Here is a 26,524-nt window from a genome sequence, read left to right as displayed (position 1 = left end):
GATAACAGGTCCCATACTTACGCACGCCCTCTAGTGGACTGTTCTAGTTCACTGGTAGCAGGGGACTGAGATGATCACAGTGTCATTATTTAAATCAAACGTTGCCAGGCCACTCTCTGCAAACTGAATTTAATCTCACACAATTTAAAGACGGCTGAAGACTTATCTTTTCTATGGTTCCTTTGTCCAGTGTGTCCCTATGGCTACAAGTTATTCTTGATTTTTATGTGTATTGTGGTTTCCTCTTATTTTTCAGTTTCAATTGTGCGGTTCTCCTCTCATGCTATTTCCCCTGGAGTGGAACGCTGCTTCTGTTTGAAATGTTTTTTCTTCCTTTGCTTCACGGCTATGAATTATGGAGCGTAGAAAAAGAAAAAAGTTTATTCAGACAAAAGTTTAATTTCGGCATTGCCAGAGAGCAGGTGCCGCAGCTCAGCGCATACAGATGAAGGGCTCTCGAAAGGCAAATAATTGGATCTTGTATAACGGCATTTGGGGAAAAGATAAAAACAAATGGTAGAAGGGCTTCTTTTTTCCTGTCATTGAGAGAACTGAAAGATAGAAAATCTCCTTATTCCCAAATGTGTACCTTAAAGTATAAGTAAACCTTTCAAATAAGTGAATGTAAAATTGATGTGCGTTATTCTAAGAATTTTTGTTATTTTCATTCATTTTGTTTTTATTCCAAGATATTAAGGCATACATGTAGGGGCAGATTTACAAAGGGTCGAATATCGAGGCTTAAATAACCCTCGATATTCGACTGCTGAATGTAAATCCTTCGACTTCGAATATCGAAGTCGAAGGATTCAGCGCATCGAAGGAATAATCGTTCGATTGATTCGAAGGATTTTAATCCATCGATCGAAGGATTTTCCTTTGATCAGAAAATTGCTAGGAAGCCTATGGGGACCTTCCCCATAGGCTAATATTGGCCTCGGTAGGTTTTAGGTGGTGAACTAGGGGGTTGAAGTATTTTTTAAAGAGACAGTACTTCAACTATCGAATGGTCGAACGATTTTTAGTTCGAATCGTTCGATTTGAAGGTCGAAGTAGCCTATTCGACCATTCAAAATTCAAAGTATTTTTTCTTCTATTCCTTCACTCGAGCTAAGTAAATGGGCCTCGTACTGTTAATATAAATGAGTTTTGTTACAACAGCGCCATCTGCTGGTCAGTTTCCCACCAGTCTGACCACCAAGTAGTCAAGGAAGTTGTCAGGAGAAAGAAAAAGGCTGCTCTGATGTTCTTCTGCTTAGGAAAGATGTGGGAAAGGTTTCGAATTGTTTTCCTAAGAAGAAGAACATCAGAGCAGTCTCTTTCTTTCTCCTGACAACTTCCTTGACTACTTGGTGGTCAGACTGGTCGGAAAATGACCAGCAGTTGGCGCTGTTATAACAAAATTAAATTATATTAACAGCACATATATCCCTTAATATCTTGGGATAAAAAGAATATATATAATGAATATACATTACAAAAGTGCTTAGAATAGTCACTTTTACGTTCATTTATTTTACAGGTCTACTTACTTTTTAAGGCAAAACTTTTTTATATATAAAAAGTTATAATAAGAAGCAGTTCAGAAGAGCCAAGTCATTTTAAAAGTTAACCCCATTGGTTTGAAGTGTAAATTGTTAGGCTATTGGCACATCTTTGGGCTCATTTAGCAAGAGGCAGGTAGGGTGCAAAGTGCAGAAATAGGCGCAATGGCATTTTTTTTATCCAGTGAAATGTGCAGAGTGCATGGACCAGTGGTTCTTAATCATGCAAAATAGGTTTATTGAAGACAGGAAAAATGTTCTGACGTTTATACATTGATATGAATGAGGTAGAATGGTTTGCAGCAACACTCAAGTACAAGATAGTGGCCCAGGTCCCCTCCAGTGGAATCATCAGGGAGTAGATCGTAACCTGAGTCCCTTTCCAAACTGTGATCCCTTTACTTTAAGGTCAGTAATACCTAGAGACCTACCTCCATTTATTAATTCTAAATTAGAGTACAAGGCTGCTCTTCCTATCTAGGTCTGCCTAAATTAACCTAGAGTACCTATGACATAGCTATTCCTAAGAAGCTAATTGACTAAGCACCTCCTTCATGGGGCCCCTGTTCTTCAGTGTCAGTGGTTGTCTTTTAAGAGGGTGTACTCTTTACTGAGGCTCAAGCTCCCTGGGTCAGAAGATGGAGACCAAAGAGGAAAAGTCCTGGGTTCCCATTTGCTATTGTAAAGCTCAACAGAAAATAGCTATACTTCCCTGAGCCAAAAGAGGAATAACTATCCCACCCAGGTAACTAGGATGCAGATGCCAGGGGGCAAAACAGTCTAGTAGAGGGTTGACCAAACCATAGGACAATTTAAACATTGTCATAAAAGGCAGATTTTGGGACTAAAATGTACACAAGGCATTACATCTAGTATAAGTAATTCTAAATGAATGATTACTCAGCATGTCCAGTTGTTTTAGAATGACTTATACTAGATATAGTATGCATTAAAGCATGGCATGAAGTGATAGATGCCATCATTGCCCAAAACCTGTTGCCTGGCCATTCTGCACCCTTCCTGTAGCTGGTCGTTCGCATTGCACCCAAAACCCACCTTGCTGATTACATAGAAACCACCATCTCCTCCCCTGCCTCTTCTGCCTCCCCCTAGTTCCATTGCCATTGACGTCACTGCTTATATAATAATATATGGCCCTAGTCTGCATTTTGATTTGGGTTAGTTGTAAGCCAAGCCGAGGCATTGGCGAATGCTACACTAACAGCTTATAACATCACGCTTTCAAAGAGCAGTTTGTATTTATTTAACAAGTGTCCGACTATCACCACCCAAGCTAAATATTAAAAAAGACCTTGAATTGAAAATCTTTCCACGGTCCACCTTCTGCTTAGTTTTATAGAGAAATCATGTGGATTAAAGGCAGCATTACTCACAGCCTCATTTATCATTATTTCATCTGAAATCTTTTCTCACTGAAAATCGTATGTTAGCGGCCCTGGACCAAGCAGATAAACTAAATTGTGCAGGGAAGTTGAGCATGCACTTGCTTGGCCACTCCTATGGTATCCATCTATTCCGTCGGGGAAAAGGCTAAATTCCTCCATAAATTTTAATTCAATAAGGCCAAAGCTGCTTCCTGAATTAGTTGAATGCTATATCTTTCCTCCAGAAAGTTCTAATTCCTTCTTTGCCCAGTACTAGGTGGGAATAGAGGGTAACATCTTGTCTGCCATCCTTGGTAGGAATAGAGAGGCACCACCATGCCTGGACTGGGAGTCAAAATAGGCCCAAATAGCTCCCCACCATCCCAAACAGACCCCTACCAGCCCACTATATGGTAACTTTCTATGGAACCATACAGCAGCCCATCTTGCATTTGCCAGAACCCACAGATTGCCAGACGGGCCTGGGCACCACCATTCTAAGGCCACATATCTAAGTGTTTACCCATCACTAGAGCCTCCCACTCTAAGCTCTGGACTATATGCTCCCTCTTTCAGTGACTCTTTCCCTCCATTATATGACTATGGGGTCACTTTATACTAGGGGTGCCTCCCAAGCATTCCCACCCTTCTACACTATCCTGATACTTTTTCCCTTTATGTGAAACTAATAGAGGGTTGCATATACTACATGGGTTGGGTATTTAGGACATCACTACAAATACATGTGGTTCTTCAGGATGATGCATAGTGTGGTTTTGTGCATTAGGAATATGGCTGGTTGGGCAACCATACATTATATAGACAAATAAGGAGGGTGTTGGTGGCTGCAGAGCAGTTGATTTATTCTTCAGTGATAATTCTTTGATTATTGATTGGATGGGGCACCAACAGCTCTAGTTCCCATTGGAACATGATGGACCTCAATTGCCTGTTCCATTTGCGCTCTTTAGAAGTCCACAGTATGAAGGCTTATACAAAGCTGAAACTGCGGCCTGAGTCAGTAACACCTTCATGGAAGCTATAGGGAATATTTATACATTTTTTTAATGATGTAAATACAAAGGAAAAAGAAAGCTGAAGGTAAAAGAAATATGTCCCTTCCTCAGAAATCTTATCATGTAAATTGGTTTTCCTGGATTTCTAAGTTTGTTAATGCAGATGATTGGTTGATTTGCTGATGGCTCAAGAAAAAGCTAAACAATAGACTTCATGAATGTTGTGTTTTTTTTAGCCTGGCTGAGGCAGAGCTTACAATTTATGCACCTAGCAGGGGATTGCCTTGATGGATTATGGGAAGAAGGTGCTGATCTATTGATTTCCATCATTGTTTAAGTGTGCAGTAATGCTGAAAATTGACAGCGGGCAACTCTAAATAACGTGATATTTACAGCATAGATAGCAACACTGGAAAGAAACACAGATAGAAGTAAGAAAAGTACTGGAGGTGCTAGTCAGAAGGTCATGCCCAAGCCCAGATAATGAAACATGATAGATAATGTTTTAGATGTTCAGGCCCTGCAGAAAGAGGACTCAGGGATGTCCAAGTCCAACCTGCACCCTTCCAGCTGTTAGTAAACTGCAACTCATGGACATGCTACACGGCAATAACATGAAAGAGGATGAAAATATTGCACTGTAGTGTATCACATGGGTAAAGATTGGCAGGACACTTGCACAGCTGTGAACTTATCATAACTGAAGTGTTAATATTATAATAGGTGTTAATACACTTCTAATAATAGAGAAGATATTAAGTGCAGAGAATAATGCTGTGAAGAAACCCCATTTTTAGTCACTGACGAGTAATGAGCACGTGAGATACTGAAGAACAGGCAGGTACATGGGGAGAAGGAGGAATAAATGAGGTGGAGGGGACTGTGTAAAATGGTATAAAGGGATATTGTGTCAGGAGAGAAAGTAAAGGCTCAGGTTGGAATGGGGGGAGCAGAGATGTTATGAAAAGGGTATAGGGAAATATTGAGTTGGGTCAGAGTAAAGGTGAGGCTGAGAAAAGGTTAGATCAGTGAATCTGGGACAATGAACAAAGGGATAGAGAAATATTTGGGAGAGGGAATGAAGGGGAGCCTGGGGAGTGATTAGAATGAGTTGATGGGATACTGAGCAAGACTTGGATTTGGCTGGATTTAAGAATATTGTGCCCCTAGGCTGCCCTTGCACTCCCCCCACACGCACATTAACCTCCCTCGCACACACACACACACACACACACACACACACACACACACACACACACACACACACACACACACACACACACACACACACACACACACACACACACACACACACACACACACACACACCACACACACACACACACACACACACACACACACACACACACACACACTGCTTCTTCATGATCGCTGAGGACTTGTCTGGTGGGAGATTCAAACAACTGTCAGAATATCCCCTCCAGTCCCCAGTTCAGATGCAGCCAGTGGATAGCAGCTCCCCGTATTGGATGTTGTTGGGCCGTCTTTAGAGTGTCAGTGGCACTGCACATGCTCAGTGAGCTCTGGGCTGCTGTCAAGAAGCTAAGCTTAGGGGTTGTCGGAAATCAATAAAACATTAACAGAAATTACAGCTGAGGCAGAGCAGTACAACTCCATATGCCACATTTAGTGTATTGATAGGAATCATTATATTGTTTATTACATAGTAAGTTAGGTTGAAAAAAGACACACGCCCAAGTTCAACCTTTTAAGTCTCTATATAACCTGCCTAACTGCCAGTTGATCCAGAGGAAGGCAAAATAAAACCCATCTGAAGTCTCTCCAATTTGCCTCAGAGGGGGAAAAATTCCTTCCTGACTCCAAAATGGCAATAGGACCAGTCCCTGGATCAACTTGTACTATGAGCTATCTCCCATATCCCTGTATTCCCTCACTTGCTAAACACCATCCAACACCTTCTTAAAGCTATCTAATGTATCCTACCTCTGCCCGCTGACTAATCCATTCCTGTGTATCTCTCCCCAGATTTACAGAGTTCCTGGACCCTTTCCAACGTGTTATCCAACCGGAGGAGATCTGGCTGTATAAGAACCCCTTGGTGCAATCAGACAATATACCCACTCGGATGATGTTTGTAAGTAAGAAAAAAAAGCAATGAATAAAAGCAATGGATGGAATAAGAAAATAATGCAGCTATATATCCCTTTAAGTTAAAGGAACAGTAACATCAAAAAATGTGTCTCCTAAAGTAATGAAAATATAATGCACTGTTGTGCTACACTGGTAAAACTGGTTTGTTTACTTCAGAAAACAACTATATTTTTTATAAACAAACTGCTGTGTAGCCATGGGGGCAGACATTCAGAGCTGAAAAGGAGAAAAGGCACAGGATACACAACAGATAACAGATAAGCTCTGTAGTATACAATGGGATTCTACAAAACATATCTGTTATCTACTATGTGTCCTGTGCTTGAATGGCTGCCCCCATGGCTACACAGCAGCTTGTTTATATAAACTATAGTAGTAATTATCTGTTATCTACTGTGTATCCTGTGCTTGAATGACTGCCCCCATGGCTACCAGGCAGCTTGTTTATATAAACTATAGTAGTACTTATCTGTTATCTACTGTGTATCCTGTGCTTGAATGGCTGCCCCCATGGCTACACAGCAGCTTGTTTATATAAACTATAGTAGTACTTATCTGTTATCTACTGTGTATCCTGTGCTTGAATGGCTGCCCCCATGGCTACACAGCAGCTTGTTTATATAAACTATAGTAGTACTTATCTGTTATCTACTGTGTATCCTGTGCTTGAATGGCTGTCCCCATGACTACACAGCAGCTTGTTTATATAAACTATAGTAGTACTTATCTGTTATCTACTGTGTATCCTGTGCTTGAATGGCTGTCCCCATGACTACACAGCAGCTTGTTTATATAAACTATAGTAGTACTTATCTGTTATCTACTGTGTATCCTGTGCTTGAATGACTGCCCCCATGGCTACACAGCAGCTTGTTTATATAAACTATAGTAGTACTTATCTGTTATCTACTGTGTATCCTGTGCTTGAATGGCTGTCCCCATGGCTACACAGCAGCTTGTTTATATAAACTATATTTGTTTTCTGAAGTAAACACACCAGTTTTACCAGTGCAGTGCACCATATGTATAAATGCAGTTATGTCAAGAAAGAATGTTCCATGCACTTAATAAGTTGTGTCCTTATACTTTGCAGTCTATTTAAGGTTCACTAGCCCAGTTTATAAAAAAGGTAAAGTTTCACTTTTTAATTGTTACCTCCTTGGGGCAAAGACTTGACACAGAAGGACATTCTTCTTGTAGCAGTGCATGTGGATCTAAATGCACAGTGTATATAGAAATATTTTTATGATTTTAATTCATTTATTTTCTTCTGCAATATTCAATGAGGGTATCATGCTTAGAAACCACCTATATATGTATGGAAATATATATATACACATATATATATAGAGGCAGGTTACATATAAATAGACTTAAAAGGTTAAACTTGATGGACGAGTGTTTTTTTTCAACTTAACTTACTATGTTTATACATATATTGTGTATATATATATATATATATATATATATATATATATATATATATATATATATATATATATATATATTATGTACACACTTATGGGACCTGTTATCCAGAATGCTCAGGAGCTGTGTTTTTCCAGATAACAGATCTTCTTGTAATTTGGATCTCTATACATTAAGGGGCAAATAGCAAATTTGAATTTCGAAAAATTTTTGGTGCCAAAATTCACACATTCAAAAATCCCCCTTTTCAAACGTAAATTCTTGATGTGAGATTTATCACGCCTCCACCATGGAAACAGTTCTAATTCAAATATTCGCCACCTACAAACTCACTTACACGTCAATGTCAGACTTCTGTTGTACCATATGAATATGTTAATTGCCTTCCTCACATTCAAAATTTTTTAGGAGGGAAAACTCGATTTGAATTCGATTCGAAATTGATTTAAAATTTTCGGGTCAGGAGTATTCAATTGAATATTAGACGCTTAAATTTTTCTTAAATAACTTCTCATTCGAGTTGTGAGTATATTCGAATTTATTAGAGTAAAAATAAAAATTCACGTAAATTCGAAATTCGACCTTTGATAAATCTGCCAATAAATCTACTAAAAAAATTAGTATTACAGAGAAAAAGGAAATCGTTTTTTTAAAAATGTAATTATTTTATTAAAATGGAGTCTATGGGAGACGACCTTTCTGTCCCATTGCTCTTTCTGATGTCATAGATGTATTAACTAGTGATGGTGTCTCCCCCCAATCAAGAAGCAGAATAATGGGGAGGCATTGTTAGGCTCATTATTGCTTGATATTATTAAAGCGATATGGGAGTCTATGCTGTCAGTTAAACAGTGGCACTAGGGTAATCGGGATTTGCCATGATCCAATTAAACAAAATATATGTCCTAAAACCCATAATTGGTAAAAAATACAAAATTCTTATTTTTATTTTATTCAATATTACATCATGGCATATTTAAAATTAGTACATACTGACCCCATATGACCCACCTTACACGTTTAGTACCCTCTGGTACTTAATCACAAACACCTATTATTAAGTACCGGAGGGTACGAAACGCTGATGTAATATTAAATAGAAATGTTATATTTTTTTTACCAATTATGGATTTTGGGACATATATTTCATTATAGCTTGATAATACAGTATTATTGCCGAACATGTGCGACACAAATTGTAGGGTGAAATTGCTTTGCATAAAAAGGTTTTATTATTAAAAAAAGGAGTGTGCTAAATCAAGGAGTAAAATATGCTGTCCCTATACAGGATCAGAAGCACAGACTGAAATAACTGCATTAATACATCTTTGCCTTCTGGCAGCCAATTCACCAGCCTGTTGAAACTGATTTGCTGCGGGTTTGTGTTGAAATCGTCGCAGATTCACATTCAGTTGCTTAAAAATAAACACAGATGTTGCCATTCATTTTATCCTTGAAAAGTGTATTTTAACACTCAGGGGCATATTTATCAAGGGTCGAATTTCAAATTGAAAACCAACTGAAATTAAGTTGAAGGTGTTTTTTGGTCGAATAGGTCAGTTTTCGATTGAATAGGTCCATATTCAGCCAAATAGTACGAATCGAAGCAATAGCGCATTTGATCGAATTTGAGTTGAAGTTTTTCCAAAAAAAAAACCGTTGATTTTTCAAAGTCCACCAATTGACTCCAAATAGGTTCTTGGAGGTCCCCCATAGGCTGAAACAGCAATTCGCAGGTTTTAGATGGCGAATGATGGAAGTCGGATTTTTAAAGAGACAGTACATCATAAATTTCGATTTTCAAATTTTTTTTTCAAATTTGATTCGAATTTGGACTATTCCCTAGTCGAAGTACACAAAACATAGCTCGAAATTTGAATTTTTTTCATTTGAAAATTAACTTCGACCTTTAATAAATCTGCCCCTCAGCTTTCTCCAGTAGAAAACCCCTAATAACTCCACCACCCCCCAGTATTTCTCTATATCCTAAAGCAGTGATCTGCAACCAGTAGCTTGTGAGCAACATGTTTCTCACCAACCCCTTGGATGTTGCTCCCAGTGGCCTCAAAGCAGGTGCTTAGTTTTTAATTCTTGGCTTGGAGGCAAGTTTTGGTTGTATAAAACCAGGTGTACTGCCAAACAGAGACTCCTATAGGCTGACAGTTCACACAGGGGCTACCAAATAGCCAATCACAGCCCTTATTTGGCGCTAGGGTTGCCACCTTTTCTAGAAAAAAAAATACCGGCCTTCCTATATATTTATCTTGTTTCCCTATTAATAACATTGAGATCAACCATAATTTTTACCGGCCAGGCTGATAAAATACCGGCCAGGTGGCAACCTTATTTGGCACCCCAGAAACCTTTTTTATGCTTGTGTTCCTCCCAAACTCTTTTTACATTTGAATGTGGCTCACAGGTAAAGCATGGTTGGGGACCCCTGTCCTCGGGTATAGAGAGGGAACCAACTGGTGGCAGAATCTTGGGTACTGGGTACCAACAATCAAAATGCCCCATCTGCCACACAGACATTTCAAGCTGCTAAATCACATAAGTGCAGTTCTCGATTTCAACCGAGGAGCAATTTATTTTCAGTAGTCTACAACAAATGGAATCAAAAATCTGATTGGTGGTTACTGTGAACTGCATTTGTATGTATGTACAGTATATACACAGGTAAAGGATCCATTCCCCCGGAAACCCACTATCTAGAAAGCTCTGAATTTATAGAAATGCCGTCTCCCATTGACTACATTTTACCCAAATAATCAAAATTTTTAAAAGTGATTTCCTTTTCTCTGTAATAATAAAACAGTAGCTTGTACATGACCCAAACTATTGGAAGCACAACAAGCCTATTGGGTTTATTTCATGTTTAAATTATATTCTAGTAGATTTATGAAGATCCAAATTATAGAAAGATCCGTTATCTAGAAACCCCATATACCAAGCATTCTGGATAACAGGTTCCATACCTGTATTTTTATTTCTAGTACTACCTGCATTTTTAGACCTGGGCTCTTCAATAAAGCCTACATTTTTATGTTCAAGTGAATACAAATTAAGCATCTTGTGTCTTAAAAAAAACAAAGCAAAAAACACATTACAGTTTTTTTCTAACTATAAAATTCGAATTTTTAGTAGAAAAAAACCCTCGGATTTATCGAAATTTATTATACCCCGAGGATGGAAAAAGTCAGAATCAGAAAATCCTACAGCTCAGAACTGCAGAGGTTGTATATTAAGTCAATGGGAGAGGTCCCTATCCTATATGGAAGTTTCTCTGGTCTGCGCTGGAATTAGCCTGAAAATCCGATTTTAGCGATTTGGGAAAAAAAACCTAAAAAATTGTATGATACTGACTTTTTTATTCTAAAAATTAGGATTTTGATTAATAGGGCCCCCCAGTTCCAAACATCTGTTTCCAGTAGTGTCACCCTCCTAATCCCGGAGATGAAGGTCACTTTCTCCTGCCAACGACAAAGTACTTACATGGGTTGAAGGTAACTGTGCCAAAATGAAGATCTGAATGCTAGTGGGTACAAGAAATAATAGTTATATGGAATGAATGTGTTTCATCACCCGGTGGTATTGGCACAGGACACTGCTGGGAGGCCAAATGAGCACAGATTGGCACCGGTGCAACTACAAGACATGGATTTAGTGGCTAAAGGATTTGGGAAGCTGAAGTTACAGAGGACAATCTAACATTCTCCATCTGCTCTGTTTTTACCTACAGGCCATCTCCTTTCTAACGCCCCTTGCTGTGATTTTCGTGGTGAAAATCATCGTTCGCACAGACAGAACGGAGGTGAAAGAAGCTTGTTTGGGTAGGAACCAGTTTCTTCCAAAAGTCAGTCACGTGGTCAGTTTGGAGCATCAGTTCCCCTTCTGTTTTGCACTGTTCCCCAGCCTAGTGCAGCCCCTCGGTGCCAGTGTTCTGTTGGAACATTCATTCACTATCGAAGACAATGAGGCAGATTTACTAAAGGGCGAAGTGGCTAACGCTAGCGTCATTTCACCAGAAATCCCATCCGCAGGGACATTGCCTATTTACTAACAGGTGTAGGCGACAATTATCTAGCGAACAGGACCGTCACTAGCAGTCATTCACACTCTATCCCCAGGCTACTTTTCGCTCTTGGGAATGGTCGTTACTCCACAAAGTGCGAATTTTACTGAACGTTACCTCTTTCTCCAGAGTTGACTTCGCCACCTCAGACCAGACGAACTACTAAAATGAAGCTAGATCTTCCTCAATCTTATGTCACTTCATATCCAGTTGCGAAAACCCTGGCAACATTTTTAAAGCGGGATTTTGCCTGCAAAAGTCCTAACTATTAAACTTTTTTTGGGTTAACATTTTCCCCCAGACATTTGAGGGGCATGGAACATTCATTTTAGGGTAGGCTCGGATCTCTTTTGTCTTTATTCAGGTTTCTTGGACATTTGTAATAAAAAGTGGCCACTTCAAGCATTTGTACCAACATGTCTAATAAAGACGTCCATGTGCAAAGCCGTCGCTGGCAACAATTCGCCCTTTAGTGAATCTGCCCCAATGAGAGAACTGGGAGCCAATATTAACTCAATAACCAATATCCCAGGCACTGTGTGAATAGATTCCTCCCCCACGCAGCAGTAACACACAGCTAGTGATTTATTGCTTTTTACACTCTCAACACACACAAAGGTTTTTGTTGCACAACTTGGAGTGGACACCTTTCAGCTCCCATAATAACCGTAGCACTGCACGGTAGCCAGTATTGATTTATTGATTGAAAGCCAGCAGCACAATGGTCAAGAAATCATTTTCCCTAAATGAAAACATCTATACAATGGAGACCTATTGATGCAGTTGCGGTAAGGATAAAAGGTCATGTCAGACAAATATATGGATTTTTGCACGGATGGGGCTAGATCCTGTGTCTCACATATAAGGTCTGATATACAGAATCACGGCATTGTACGAGCACCTGCCAAACACAGGAGATGCTAGCACAAAGAGTCTTTATTTACTGCAACCTGATTATTGTGTCCTTCATTTGCAGGCTATAATTAAAGGTTCACCTTTAAGTTAACTTTTAGTTAATTGTAACTATTTCAACAACTTTTCAATTGGTCGTCATTGCTTGTTTGGTTCTTTTTTTTATAGTTTTATTGTACTAATTGCCTTGTTCTTCCGACTCTTTCTGGCTTTCAAAAGGGGGTCACTGACCCCATCTAAAAACAAATGCCTTCTCCTATTCATAATGGTCTCTAATTCAAATCAATCCACTACTCCCTACATAGTCCCCCGTCCCTGCTCCCCCCAGCCTAGGTGTTAACGCCAAGGATGGGTGAATTTGACCCGTATAGTTAAGACAAAAATCAGCTGCCGGCGAAATGTCGCCGACGCCCATTAAAATCTATGGGCGGCAAAATTTATTTTTGCCTCCAACTCCATACAAGTCTATGGGCGTCATTTGCGCATCGAAACCGACTAAAAAATTTGCCCATCCCTAGTTAACTCCTGTAATTGCCCCTAATTCTTTACTTACTTCTCATTGTAGATTCAGCCTATCGGAGCTCACGGGCACCATCTTCAGTCTTCTTCGGGAAGCGAGTTACGTATCGGCGCATGCGCAGTTAGGGCAGTCTTCAAGTTCATGACAACTGCGCATGCGCCGAAAGTGACGGAAATTGTCAAAGAAGACCGAAGAGCCGGAGCCCGTGAGCTCCACTGAATCTGAAACTAGAGGTAAGTAGAGATTTAAGGGCAATTACAGGAGTTAACACCTAGGCTGGGGGGAGCAGGGATGGGGGAATATGTAGGATAGGGGGTAGCAATTTTTATTAGTAGAGGGGTTTGGTTCCCCTTTAATGTCATTGCTCCAACAATCACCCATTTCCAGGGGCAATTCCACGTCAGGAGCTGCCTGAGATGGCTCCAGGGATGTCCCCTGTACTTCTTCACTGGAGGGGATCTAGTGGGGACACATTGCTAGTGCAGAGAGAGCAATTGCGGTTACTGCAATAGGAGAGCCAAATTTCTGGTTTAAAAACTGGAAATTCAGCTCTTAAAGTTTCTAGAAGCAGATTTTTGCCTCCTCTGGTAACTTGTTAACACAGTGACATAAGTAAAGAAGCCATTGTAGCCTCTGCATTGCTGGCCAGACCCTGTTGCAGTTGCTCCTTTTGCCACCCAAGTAGATACACAGCTGCTGTGATATTCCCAAACTTTGGTAACTTGCCACTTTTCTTCTCTGACCTAACACTTTTTAACTCTGCATATAAGGCACCACAGAGACCAGGAGATCCGATGAAAAAATGCAAATTGCATGGCATTGAAGGGAGCAAAGTGGAGGTGGAACTAGACATGGTTGGTTGGAATGGACAGAGATCTAGACAAAACAGGGCAGGAGTGGGCAGAATGGTGCATGGCCAAAAATTAACCAGGTTCATATAGGGGGAGCTGATGTACGGAATGATAAAGTATGATAAAATATGCTGTTTTAACAAATGCAGTAGGTGGTTCTGCTGAACAATGGCATAGGCTACATTACAGGGTATACAAGAAGTCCAAGTCAGATGCATGGGTCGGTATGTAAAAGAAATGGAAATGGATAGTTAATCTTCAGCATTCAATCTGTGACAGAACTCCAGCTCTCCTGCCTTTGGAATGGTTGGAGCTGTAGTTCTGCCACAGCCGGAAAGCTACAAGCTCCATGATCAAACTTGGCTAAGGTAGTTGTATATATTAACAATCAAGCACCAATAAGAAAGTAGAATCCTGCTAACTGATTTTTTATGATTTCCCATGCAGCTGTCTCCTTGGCATTGGCTCTGAATGGAGTTTGCACAAATACCATCAAACTCATAGTGGGAAGGTACGTTACCTGTTCTCTTCTTACCCCCCCCCATGCCAGAATGCAAAAAGTCTTTCGATTATTATGTGACATCTAGTGATCGGCGAATTTATTCACCAGGCGCAAATTCGCGGCGAATTTGCGCGATTCGCCGCCAACAAATAAATTTGCGAAACGCCCATGAAAATTCACCCGAAAAAAATCGCCGGCGTCAAAAAATTTTTTCTACACAATGGAAAAAAACGGCCAGCGCCGTTTCGCAAATTCGTCCATCACTAGTGACATCCAGATTATTAAGATTTACATTGCCACATTAAGATTTTCATTTATTCACATTTCCACCGCAAATTCATTGCTGCCCGGTGCTATTCTGGCTAGTGATGGGCAAATCTGTCCGTTTTGGCTTCTCTGAAAAATTTGTGAAACGGCAAAAAAATTAGCGAAACATTGAAAAATTTGCAAAACGCGTTGAAGTGATTGGGCGTCAAAATAATTTTGACACAAGCGACAATTTTTATACTCCGCAACTATTTTGTCCAAATACATTAAAGTAAATGGGCGTCCAAATAATTTTGACGCACAACAATTTTATGCAACTTTTTTGTTGCAGTTAATTTTTCACCAGCGAATTTTTGACGCAGTTTTGAGAATTTATTTGTGGGCGTGGAAATGAGGAAATTCACTGCAAATCCATGCCTGACGAATTTATTCGCCCATCACTAATTCCGGCTCCTTTTGCAACCCAGAGCTACAGTTTCTACACAGTGCCATCCTTATTATATATGTTCACAGTGTCACTTTGATGACTTTGTAGGGCAGATTTGTTCCTCAAGAGGTTTTTTTCACCCCCCCAGCCTGTCCAAGGCTCCACATACTCTATGAATCTATGTTTAATTATAAAATGCCCCCTAAACATAAGGTACATAGGATAATATGGGTAGAAACAGGACCGCCATCAGAAATTGCAGGGCCCCATACGATAAAATTGTCCACCGCAAGCCCCATCTACAGGTCCGCCCTCCCCACCCCACAGTAAAAAAAAAATATTGGTGGCTAGGGTTCCCACATGTGGCTAGGGTTCCCACATGTTAATAAAAAATAAAAAGATATTGGTTGTCAGGGCCCCCCATAAAAAAACATTTGTGGCCAGGGCCCCCCCATTATATATATAATATTGGTGGCTAGGACCCCACATGAGAAAAAAAAATTGGTGGCCAGCCCCCCCCCCACATTATGAGAAAATTGGTGGCCAAGGCCCCTTAAACGTCCATGCCTTCCCGAAGTCAGCAGCTCGGCTAATCAAGTAGGTGTCGCATGGCCGGGGCCCCCCTTACCCTCGGGCCCCCTACAACTCTCCCCTCTATCCCCCCCCTGATGGCTGCCCTGGGTAGAAATATGCTTAAATATTTCTGTCTAGCAATTGTGTGCCACATTGACTGGACCTGTTCTTTGAAGGGCTTCTCTCCTGTGTTGTGTTTAAGCCAAAGATCTACTTGAATGAATGACCTATCTACTGAATCAACTTTAACTTTCACTTATGGATTATGAAATTTTAAAAACTTGACCATTTATGTTTAAAACTCAATAAAACATTGGAATGGACAGTTTGTGACCTTCCGGGTGTTGGGCTGGAACCTAGCTCAGATGCTGCCTTTAGATGTCGGTGTGATATTGAGGGTGTAGCTCAGCAAACATTGGAAGGTCACAGGTTCCTTATCTGGGATTTAAAAGTATAAGAGTGTTTGAGTTGCACTTTATTAACTGGGGCAGTTAAGTCCAGTGTAGAGCCGAAGCTTATGACAAGCGGTGCTGTAATTAAATAAATTATCATTAATATCAACGCAGGTCTTCCAAGCCAGTGCAGGTTCTACAGTCTAGGGATGACTTGTCTTGTATATATAGCATGGTGATTAAGTAGAAGGTTTTTGACAATAAGGATATGAATTTATAACGTGCAGGCAACTGAAATGTAATCTGTATCCTTATTCTCTAGGAAATGTGGCATCTTCAGCTCTAGTGTTTCCTCAGTTCAGTGTAAAGCTGATCATACACGTACTAATAAAAGAGTAAACATTTTCAGGCATGCCAGCTGGACAGTTCCAAGCAGTATATTTGAGTCATTGATATTTGATGGTTCACCAATTGGTTCTCCAGTTGGACATGGAAAAAGTCCTCTGCCAATGCCCCATGTTGGTCAGTGCATTAGCAGATGAGGAATGAAAAGGAGCCTCAGCCTCCAAACAGAACAATAGAGAGCCACCTAAACTTGGAAGCCAACAAAGCTCATGATTTGTTTCTTTCAGGCCTCGTCCTGACTTCTTCTACCGCTGCTTTCCCGACGGAGTCTCCAATGAGGGGATGCATTGCACTGGGGATGCCAGCGTGGTGGCTGAAGGCAGAAAAAGCTTCCCAAGCATTCACTCCTCCTGTAAGTACTTTCAGGTAATCCAAACGGCATTATTTATCACTTGCATCTGCAATGTGTGCAATGAAACTTGTTGAACGAACAAGTAAAAAAAAATGTTCAGCTCCACTCCATTTCTTTAATACACGTGTGGGATCTGTTATCTGGAAACCGATTATCCAGAAAGCTCAGAATTACGGAAAGGCCATCTCCCATAGACTCTATGCATGGGGGAACCTGGTTACCCCAAAAAAAATTTAAGGACTTTTGCAGGCTATCACTCTGAAAAAAGGAAAAGACAACAGCGTTTTTTGGGACTTGCAAAATTTTTCCTCTGCACTCCATTGCACTTCGCCTGGTCTGAACTGGCGAAGGCAAGTTGGTCGAAAGAGGTAACGTTTACTAAAACGCCTAGAGAGGTAACGTTCACTAAAATTCGCCTGGATCGACGAAGTGCCTGAAAGATGTCACGCTGGCGAATTTTCACTTCGCCCTTTAGCAAATCTGCCCCCAAGTGTAACAGGAATTTCCTTCTCCTTTAAAGGGGAAGGAAACCTAGTCGTCGCAAACCCCCCCTCCCGTTTGTTGCCCACCCTCCCTCCTCCCCCTGGCCTACCCGCCCCGCTGGGCAAATGCCCCTAATTTGTTACTTACCCTTCTGCGCAGGTCCAGTCCAGGGAGTTCACCGACGACATATTCTTCCACGCGATCTTCTTGCTGCTTTGAACGCCGTTTTCGCGCCAAAAGTCACGTGCATGCGCAGTAGATCGTACCGGCGAAATGATCCTACTGCGCATGCGCCGTTCACAGCAGGAAGAAGATCGCGTGGAAGAAGATGTCGTCGGTGAACTCCCTGGACTGGACCTGCGCAGAAGGGTAAGTAACAAGTTAGGGGCATTTGCCCAGCTGGACGGGTAGGCCAGGGGGGAGGAAGGAGGGTGGGCAACAAACGGGAGGGGGGGTGGGGGGTTTGCGCCGACTAGGTTTCCTTCCCCTTTAAGAAACTAACACTTTGGGCAGAACAGAGTGAAATAAGAGGAGAGAGTTTTCTATAGATCACCTGTTGCTCTTGCATTCAATGAAACAAAGCCGTTACAAAAGGCTCCTTTGCTTTCTTTTTCATGCCAGTTAATTGGGGAAGCTTTGTCTTCCTTATTTCCATGGAACTGATGATGCGTGGCACCCCGAGTGTCCTGACATAAAGCGTCGGCAGTATCTGGATATTTCAGTTCTCTAAGTGCTCTTCACTCAGTGGTGCATGGCTAAAGTTCTGCCATTGAAGCCTTTGCTGGGAAACTACAGCTGCCAAAAGAAAACAGCTTTTATTTCTCACCTGCTTATCTTTCCTTCCCTTTCTTTGGTTTTATTTCCGTCAGCAACTTACAAAAGATGCCGCTCCGTGTGATTTCATGACCAACCGTGACATACGTTTATACTGCAAGCCGCATCATAAGAATATTCCTTTTTACAGGTATTGGATCTGTTATCTGGAAACCCATTATCCAGAAAGCTCCAAATTATGGAAAGGCTGTCTCCTATAGATTCCACTTTATCCACATAATCCACATTTTTTAAAATTATTTCCTTTTTCTCTATATCTATAATAATAAAACAGTGCCTTGTACTTGATCCCAACTAAGATATAATTAAAGGGCATGTAAAGGCAAAAAAATAAAATCACATTTTTTCAACTTTTTATTTATTTCTTCCACAATCCAGTCATATAATTCAACAGTCAGGTCACAAGAGAAAATGGATATTTACAAGTCAGAGAATATCTCAGGGATTCATGACAAGTAGTGGTAATCGGATTGGAAAGTATCATATAACAAAAGTTAAATATAGTAGGAAAAAAGAAATAAAAGGAAGAAGAAAAGAGAATGATAGAGGAAGGGGGTAGGACTCTATAAAATCACATTTTTACTTTCGTTAATGAAAAAGAAACCTATCTCCAATGTACTTTAATTAAAAAATGTGTACCGTTTTTATAAGAAACCTGATTGTATGCAGGGAAATTCTCCCTTCATTTACTGCTGTGGATTGGAATTGTCAGACGGTCCCTAACTGCTGAGCAGGGAAACAATCATACATATGAACAGCAGGGGGAGCCCCCGCCTTACTTCCCAGCCATGCAGAACTCAAGCAGCTTTGTTTATGACGATCCCTAAGCAGCCGAGACCACACTGAGCATGTGCACAGTCTTAGTCTTGCAAAGATGTTTAACAAAGTTACAAGATGGTGACCCCCTGTAGCCAACTTTGAAAGCATAAATAATTTGTTTGATTAGGCTTGTGGTGCAGTAAGTTTATGTTTATATTTAGTATACAAAATACAGCATTTCTAGCCTTATTCTATTTTAGACTTTACATGCCCTACCTACTGACTGCTATGGGTTTCTAGAATCACAGCATTCTTTGTATGTGTTATTCCATTACCCCCAAGTTCTATATCTGGTTGTGGAGTCATCAATGGGAAGTAATTGTTCTACAGCTGATCATTGATGCAAATATCCCATCATTGAACCACTGGATCAATGGCCAGATTGGCCTTAAGCACTGTGGGTCTAGCAGAAGGTTACTGAAGTCATTAGATGGAATATTCTAACATGTCTGACTGATGTGTGATTGTCAATTGATTGTGACTGTGATCTCTGATGACATGGACCAATATTGGGCTAATTTGTTCAAAAACCGATAACAAATATCAATAGATATGTGGGCAGTATAGATCCTCCATTAATTTTGCCGAGGATTAAAGTTCTGCATAGAAAGACTTACAAGAGGTTTTGTCTTTCATAGAGGGCATCTATTTGTCACCCCACTGCTAAAGTGCACTGCAGAATAAATAAACCCCCATCTGTAACCATAATTAGTAGCGTCAAATCCAGCTGAGATTAGGAATCGGATCACCACTCTGGGAGCGGTATAAATCCTGCTCCAGTTTTTATGAGATGCCTGGGAGCTGTAGAAACTGTGAGATTAATGAGTCGCTACATTGTCTGCTGTGGTCGATGTCGTGGGAGATGGAGTAATCTACTCAGAATTTAGCTGTTCCAACAAACACAAGATGAATAGGATCCTCTTCCCACCGCTTACTATTCTAATTCATCTCCTTTATGCATTGGGCAAGGTGCGTTTGTCACCTGAAATCTATGCAAGATTTAAAGGGTATTATCCATAGTCACCACTGGAAATATGAAAGATCATATAATAATAAATAGACAAATACAGAGACTATATTATCCATATTGAGTAAGTGCAGGTCAGGGATATGCTGGAAACCTGTTATCCAGAAAGGCTCCCATAGACTCATTTTTAATCAAATAATTACATTTGTTAAAAATAATTTTTTCCCAGTATTAAAAAGCTAGTACCTTATATGTGATCCATACGAACATATCATTATTCCTTATCGGAGGCAAAACAATCAGTCACTTTTAACAGAAGTGGTAGTAACTCATCCTATTCAGGGAATCAATGTAGAAACTTTCTGTTTGTTAAGTTTTGGAACAGGAGGAAAGTCTTGTTGTCAAAAGATTGCGTTACTCCTTGGATGTGGCCCAAGGTCAAGTGCTTTGCACAAGATAATTATCAGATCCCATTGTTGGGGAGGGTCTGGAAATTAGAACCAACCTATTTAACCCAACACATGGGTGGCCAAATCAGGTAAAATGTCTAGATCAACCAGTAGAACTAAGGGGCACATTTACTTAGTTCAAGTGAAAGAATAGAATAAAAAAAACGTCAAATTTCGAATGATTTTTTTGGCTACTTCGACCATCGAATTGGCTACTTCGACCTTCGACTACGACTTTGAATCGAACAATTCGAACTACAAATCGTTTGACTATTCGATAGTCAAAGTACTGTCTCTTTAAAAAAAACTTCAACCCCGTACTTCGCCACCTAAAACCTACCCAACCTCAATGTTAGCCTATGGGGGAGGTCCCCATAGGCTTTCTAAGCTTTTTTTGGTCGTAGAAAAATCGTTCGATCGATGGATTAAAATCCTTCGAATTGTTCAATTCGAAGGATTTAATTGTTGATCGAACGATTTTTCGTTTGATCGAACTAATTGCAGTAAATCCTTTGACTTCGATATTCGAAAGATTTACCTTTGGCAAACGAATATCGAGGGTTAATTAACCCTCGATATTCGACCCTTTGTAAATCTGCCCCTAAGAGTATGTGTACAGCCAAATTTAGGTCTTTAGGACTTTCAGACAACAAGATCCAAGTCAAAGATACGCTCTTTATATATCTTAATTCTCTTAAAACTCAAAAATTGCGAAAATCAAAATTAAAAAAATGATATAAGCTTCATCATACTGAAATAAGAAACATTCTAAATATAATCAATTAAATATTCTGCATAGTTTCTGAAATAATCAAGTTTATATTCACTATCCCTCTCTCAGCATCTCTTCATTCTCTCTTCATGCAGCAGTTGGGTGTCAGATATTCATTGACAGTTAGAGCCAATATATCTTATAGAGGGGCTCCCTTTCATAGAAGATGAATTAGAGCTCACTCATATAACTGATTCCAGTACTAACAAAATAACGGCCTTTTGCACAAATTCTGCATGCAGAGAGACATGATGTCTGGTGATTTTAATAAAGTGAGCTCTAATACATCTTCTAGGCAAAAGGATATATTAGATATAATAATTAGTGATGGGCGAATTTGCGCCGTTTCGCTTCGCTGAAAAATTCGCGAATTTTGCGTGAAATTCGCGCCCGTTTGGCTAGACATTTTGGCAGTTTCCCAGCTGCCCAGTCATGTGACTTGTGCCTGCACTTTAGGATGGAACTGCTTTCTGGCAGGCTGTTATTTCTCCTAATGTGTCTCAGTGGGACTTGGCTTTTACTATTGAGTGTTGTTTTTAGATCTACGAGGCAGCTGTTATCTTGTGTTAGGGAGCTGCTATCTGGTTACCTCCCCATTGTTCTTTTGTTTGGCTGCTGGGGGGTGGAAGGGAGGGGGTGATATTACTCCAAATTGCACTACAGCTGTAAAGAGTGACTAAAGTTTATCAGAGCACAGGTCACATGACTGGAGGCACCTGGGAAACTGACAATATGTCTAGAACCATGTCAGATTTCAAAATTGAATAAAAAAATTCTGTTTGCTCTTTTGAAAAATGGATTTCAGTGCAGAATCCTGCTGCAACAGCACTATTAAATAATGCATTTTGAAAAAAACATGTTTTCCCATGACAGTATGCCTTTAAGGTATGGAGTTCTAAATTATGGAAAGATCCCTTATCCGGAAAAACCCAGGGTCTCAAGCATTCTGGATAACAGGTCCCATACTGGTACTACCAACTTAATTTTGGGAGGTTTTATAGCAGTTAACAGCTGCCTGATCCCGTTATATTATAACTAACAGCTCTTGAAGTAAAGGGAGTTTACTATACTGTATATTTGATTGGGAATTAAGTGGGCTAGGCGTTGACTATGGGAACTGTAGGGTCTGGGGCCACTATGTAGTCTCCAAAGTAGAACAGGAATTATATGTTGGCACTTTGTTGCTGAAAAAAAAACTTTTTATGTGCCTACCTACCATACCAGGGTGTAAATAGTAAGAGCACAAATTATTCTGCATTGTTGAGCACTTTATCAATAATTCTTGTGCTTTTATGGTGACCAAACTCCAGTTATATGTTTGTTGCTTGTCGAAAAGTGAAATTAAATTTCTTTATCTGGGATTTTCACGGCAAAGCAAAAACAATACTTCTTAATCCCAAATCACACCCTACAGCACACAAACATGTACTTGATATTCCAGGCCAGTAGATGGGATTAACTGAGATATAGAAACAATGTTAGAAGATGTTTCTTTTGTTTTCTTTTAATGAAAGTCTTTTAGAAAACTCTGGGCACAACAAGGGAGACAGCAGAACCATTGTCTTCTACGGGAAGAGCAGAAGTATTGAGTTGTCCTGGAGGGGATACTGACTGATGTAGAGATTTAATACATGTTTGAGAGACAGATAGATCATCTCCCCCTTTCGAGCCTTTGACTGTCTGCGGCATGCTGAGATTTGCTGTGTAACAACAAGAAGGTGGCAAATTGGGCAGCGCCGATATAGGAACTAACAACTATTAAAAACAGAATATTTCCTTTGTGCTTTTAGCTAATCCCCCACCCAAGGAGCCCATGTGATATTTCCAAATTCAAGGCGACACATACATATAAACTTTTTGCAGATTTAACTCTTTTTAATTTGCTTGAGTGCTTGTGAAGCATTGTAGATTTTTGGAACTGCATGTTCACCCAGAAAAGGATACCCGAGAGCAGCAAAGTTGGTGTATTCAATTGTCCAGAGCTTCAAGGCCCTTGTTCATGGATGGTTACTTTTCCCATTGGATGGCATTTTTATGCTTTCCACAGTAGTGATGTGCAGGTCAGGAAAAACTCAATCTGTACCCGACCCTCACCCACAAAACCTGCAATATGTTTCCATTGCTCCTGTCCCGTACCTGCTTCTTCTCTAAAAAGGAACCAGGACCAACATTCAAGGAAATTTGAGAAGAAAACTTTTCCTACTCAAATTTCCTTGAATGTTGGTCCTGGTTCCTTTTTTCGTTAAACTATATTATTAATGAATTACCTTGTGATTTTATAATGCACTAGCACTTGCATAAATTAATCATTTTGAACCACACCCAGTCGGAAACTGAATAACATTTGAGCACTTGCACCTTATAACTTATTGGAATCTTGAATCTATCGCTTATAGATTAAGTACATGAATCAACAAGTTGGCACTGGCTATTTTTAATACACAGAAAAAGCAACTCTATGCTTCTCTGAACTTGTTGTTTTGTTAATTATTTATTTAAAGCCTATCAAAAGGCTTTAATTAATCAAGCAAATCTTTTTTATTAGCACAAGCACTTTATAATTATCAGCTCATTGGTTCACTATATAATTTAGATAAGTTAGTTCATTCATTTGAGAGTATGGGGGCTCTTACTATCTTTTTCTTTTCTTTTGAAGGATAAATGGCTATCCACAGCCACCGTGAGTGTCACCACATTTATCTCACAGTCGCATCATGTTCATCGTTGTTATGAAAATATGACTAATTCCCAGTAGATGACAAGACAATTTGTGTTATTCAGTAGCTACAGCCAGGAGCTGTGTTATTGAGGCCAGTCTCCAGACAGATATTGTTCATTATGTTTGCCTGACAATGACTGGGAGCATATTTTTGATCTGCTTTACTAATGATTAAAGCATTTCTCGACTGTCGCTGATGGGGCGCATCTGTCATGGCAGCACGCTTGCAATCTTAGATCCATCCCTTACAAATGACACGTCCCTGCTTTTTGAGTCAGCATCTGATTGGAGCATGTTATGCTGATCCAATTATATCACTACCAGAGACCACTTTCAAATCCAACAGGTGCATGCTTTCTTAGTCACCTACACACATTTTTCTTAAAAGTAGAAATATTACAACAGCATTTCTTTGTCTTTTATATCATATTTATTAGGGATATGGGATCTATTATCCAAAATGCTCAGGAACTGAGGTTTTCCGGATAAGGAATCTTTTCATAATTCCGATTTCCATGCCTATTATACCTAATATTCTTTTTTTTAATTTATTTATTCTTTATTTTTTCACGAAAACAAATAATTGTGTACATTTTGCCATAATTCAATTTTGAAAATAAAAAGCAGAAGCAAATAAATTTAAAGAAATAATACAGTAACGGATTAGGAATAGCCACCTGCTCCATGTAACTCTACGGTATAAGCCGGGGGGTTTACATCATTTACACCTTCTATAGCAGTGATCCGCAACCAGTAGCTCGTGAGCAACATGTTGCTCTCCAACCCCTTGGCTGTTGCTCTCAGGGTCCTCAAAGCAATTGCTTATTTTTGAATCCCAAGCTTGAAAGCAAGTTTTAAACTAAGTATAGTGCCAAGTAGAGCCTCTTGTAGGTTTCCAGTCCACACAGGGGCTACCAAAAAGCTAATCATTGCCCTATTTGGCACCCCAAGAGACTTTTTCATGCTTGTGTTGCTCCCCAACTCTGTTTAGATTTAAATGTTGCTCACAGGTTAAAAAGGTTGGGGACCACTGTTCTATAGTATTAAGACTATATTCCTACTCCGGTTAAGGAGTGTACTCTGATATTTAAAGTATGCTATCTTGGTTTAATTACAAGCTTAACTGTTCTGCTCCTGCTTTTCATGGACATAACTGAGTAGTTCCTCCTTTCTCATGATGTTCCCCGTTTCGTTTGTCCATTCTGTTATGGTTTGTGGGTTGATAGATCTCCAATGACGGGCGATTACCTTATCGTTCTAGCTGCCCCTAAGCAAAAGCCACTCACCTTGTTCTCTTTCTGGGCAGAATATACAGTCATATCAAAAAGTCTGGCAACACCTATCAGTCTGCATTATAACAGACTACATTTACTCTAATTTCAACAAAAAAGATAACAGTGGTATGTCTTTCATTTCCCAGGAACATCTGAGTACTGGGGTGTTTTCTGAAAGAAGATTTTTAGTGAAGCAGTATTCAGAATGAAATTAAATCAAATGTGAAAAACTGGCTGTGCGAAATGTTTGAATGCATGTAACTGCTCAATACTGATTACTGGCAACACCAAACTGGTTGTCCAATCATGAGAAAAGATATTTAAGGAGGCCAATTGCAAGTTGTGCTTCTGTTTGACTCTCCTCTGAAGAGTGACAGCATGGGATCCTCAAAGCAACTCTCAAAAGATCTGAAAACAAAGATTGTTCATTATCATGGTTTAGAGGAAGGCTACAAAAAGCTATCTCAGAGGTTTAAACTGTCAGTTTCAGCTGTAAGGAATGTAATCAGGAAATGGAAGGCCACAGGCACAGTTGCTGTAAAACCCAGGTCTGGCAGGCCAAGAAAAATACAGGAGCGGCATATGCGGAGGATTGTGAGAATGGTTACAGACAACCCAAAGATCACCTCCAAAGACCTGCAAGAACATCTTGCTGCAGATGGTGTAGGAATGGGACCTGTTGTCCAGAATGCTAAGGACCTGGGGTTTCTGGATAAGGGGTCTTTCTGTAATTTTGATCTTCATACCGTAAGGATTAATTATATCGTTGTTGAGAAGAAGTACAAGTTACTGTTTTATTATAACAGAGAAAAAGGAAATCATTTTTTAAAATTTGGATGATATGGATAAAATGGAGTCTATGGGAGACTGACTTTCCATAATTGGAGCAGGATAATCGGTTTCCAGATAAGGGATCTCATACCTGTACCATAAACCTAACTCTCTTCTGGACATCTTCTTCACCTACAGTGCCATCTGTTTGTGTTGGGCACATCTGTGTTTGCTCATTCTGTACGTAGCACTGGCATTATTTGCCCTTTCAATGGGTGTATGGAGACAATGTCAACATTTCAGAAAAAGAAAATGTGAGTATCACTCAAAAATAATGAATCAATCAATTAAAAAATTGAGAAATTTATTTGGACATCAGAGCAACCTAACGCGTTTCGTGCCTGCTGGGGCACTTACTCATATTAATAAGTACCCCAGCAGGCACGAAACGCGTTAGGTCTTGCTCTGATGTCCTAATAAATTTCTCAATTTTTTAATTGATTGATTCATTATTTTTGGGGGATACTCACATTTTCTTTTTCTGAAATGTTGACTTGGACTTACACCCTAGGACTGGGGTGAATTGTGAGTATATTCCCCATGATTAACTTTTATAATATTTGATTATGAATTATGAATTAGTTTTGTAGTAGTACC

At 39.9% G+C, this 26,524-nt stretch overlaps 1 protein-coding gene across 1 annotated transcript in view; it reads left to right on the top strand.

The window, feature by feature from the left end:
- The window catches only part of LOC108697179 (phospholipid phosphatase 4), a 71,042-nt gene that overhangs the window by 35,002 nt on the left and 9,516 nt on the right, over window positions 1-26,524 (top strand). Inside the window, exons 2-5 of the mRNA XM_041570881.1 lie at window positions 5,953-6,061; window positions 11,246-11,336; window positions 14,309-14,372; window positions 16,655-16,779. Coding sequence (XP_041426815.1) covers window positions 5,953-6,061; window positions 11,246-11,336; window positions 14,309-14,372; window positions 16,655-16,779 — 389 coding nt within the window. The remainder of the gene's footprint in view (window positions 1-5,952; window positions 6,062-11,245; window positions 11,337-14,308; window positions 14,373-16,654; window positions 16,780-26,524) is intronic.

Source organism: Xenopus laevis, chromosome 7S, assembly GCF_017654675.1.
Source record: "Xenopus laevis strain J_2021 chromosome 7S, Xenopus_laevis_v10.1, whole genome shotgun sequence".
NCBI lineage: Eukaryota > Metazoa > Chordata > Amphibia > Anura > Pipidae > Xenopus > Xenopus laevis.
This window is presented reverse-complemented; position numbering and strand designations above follow the sequence as displayed.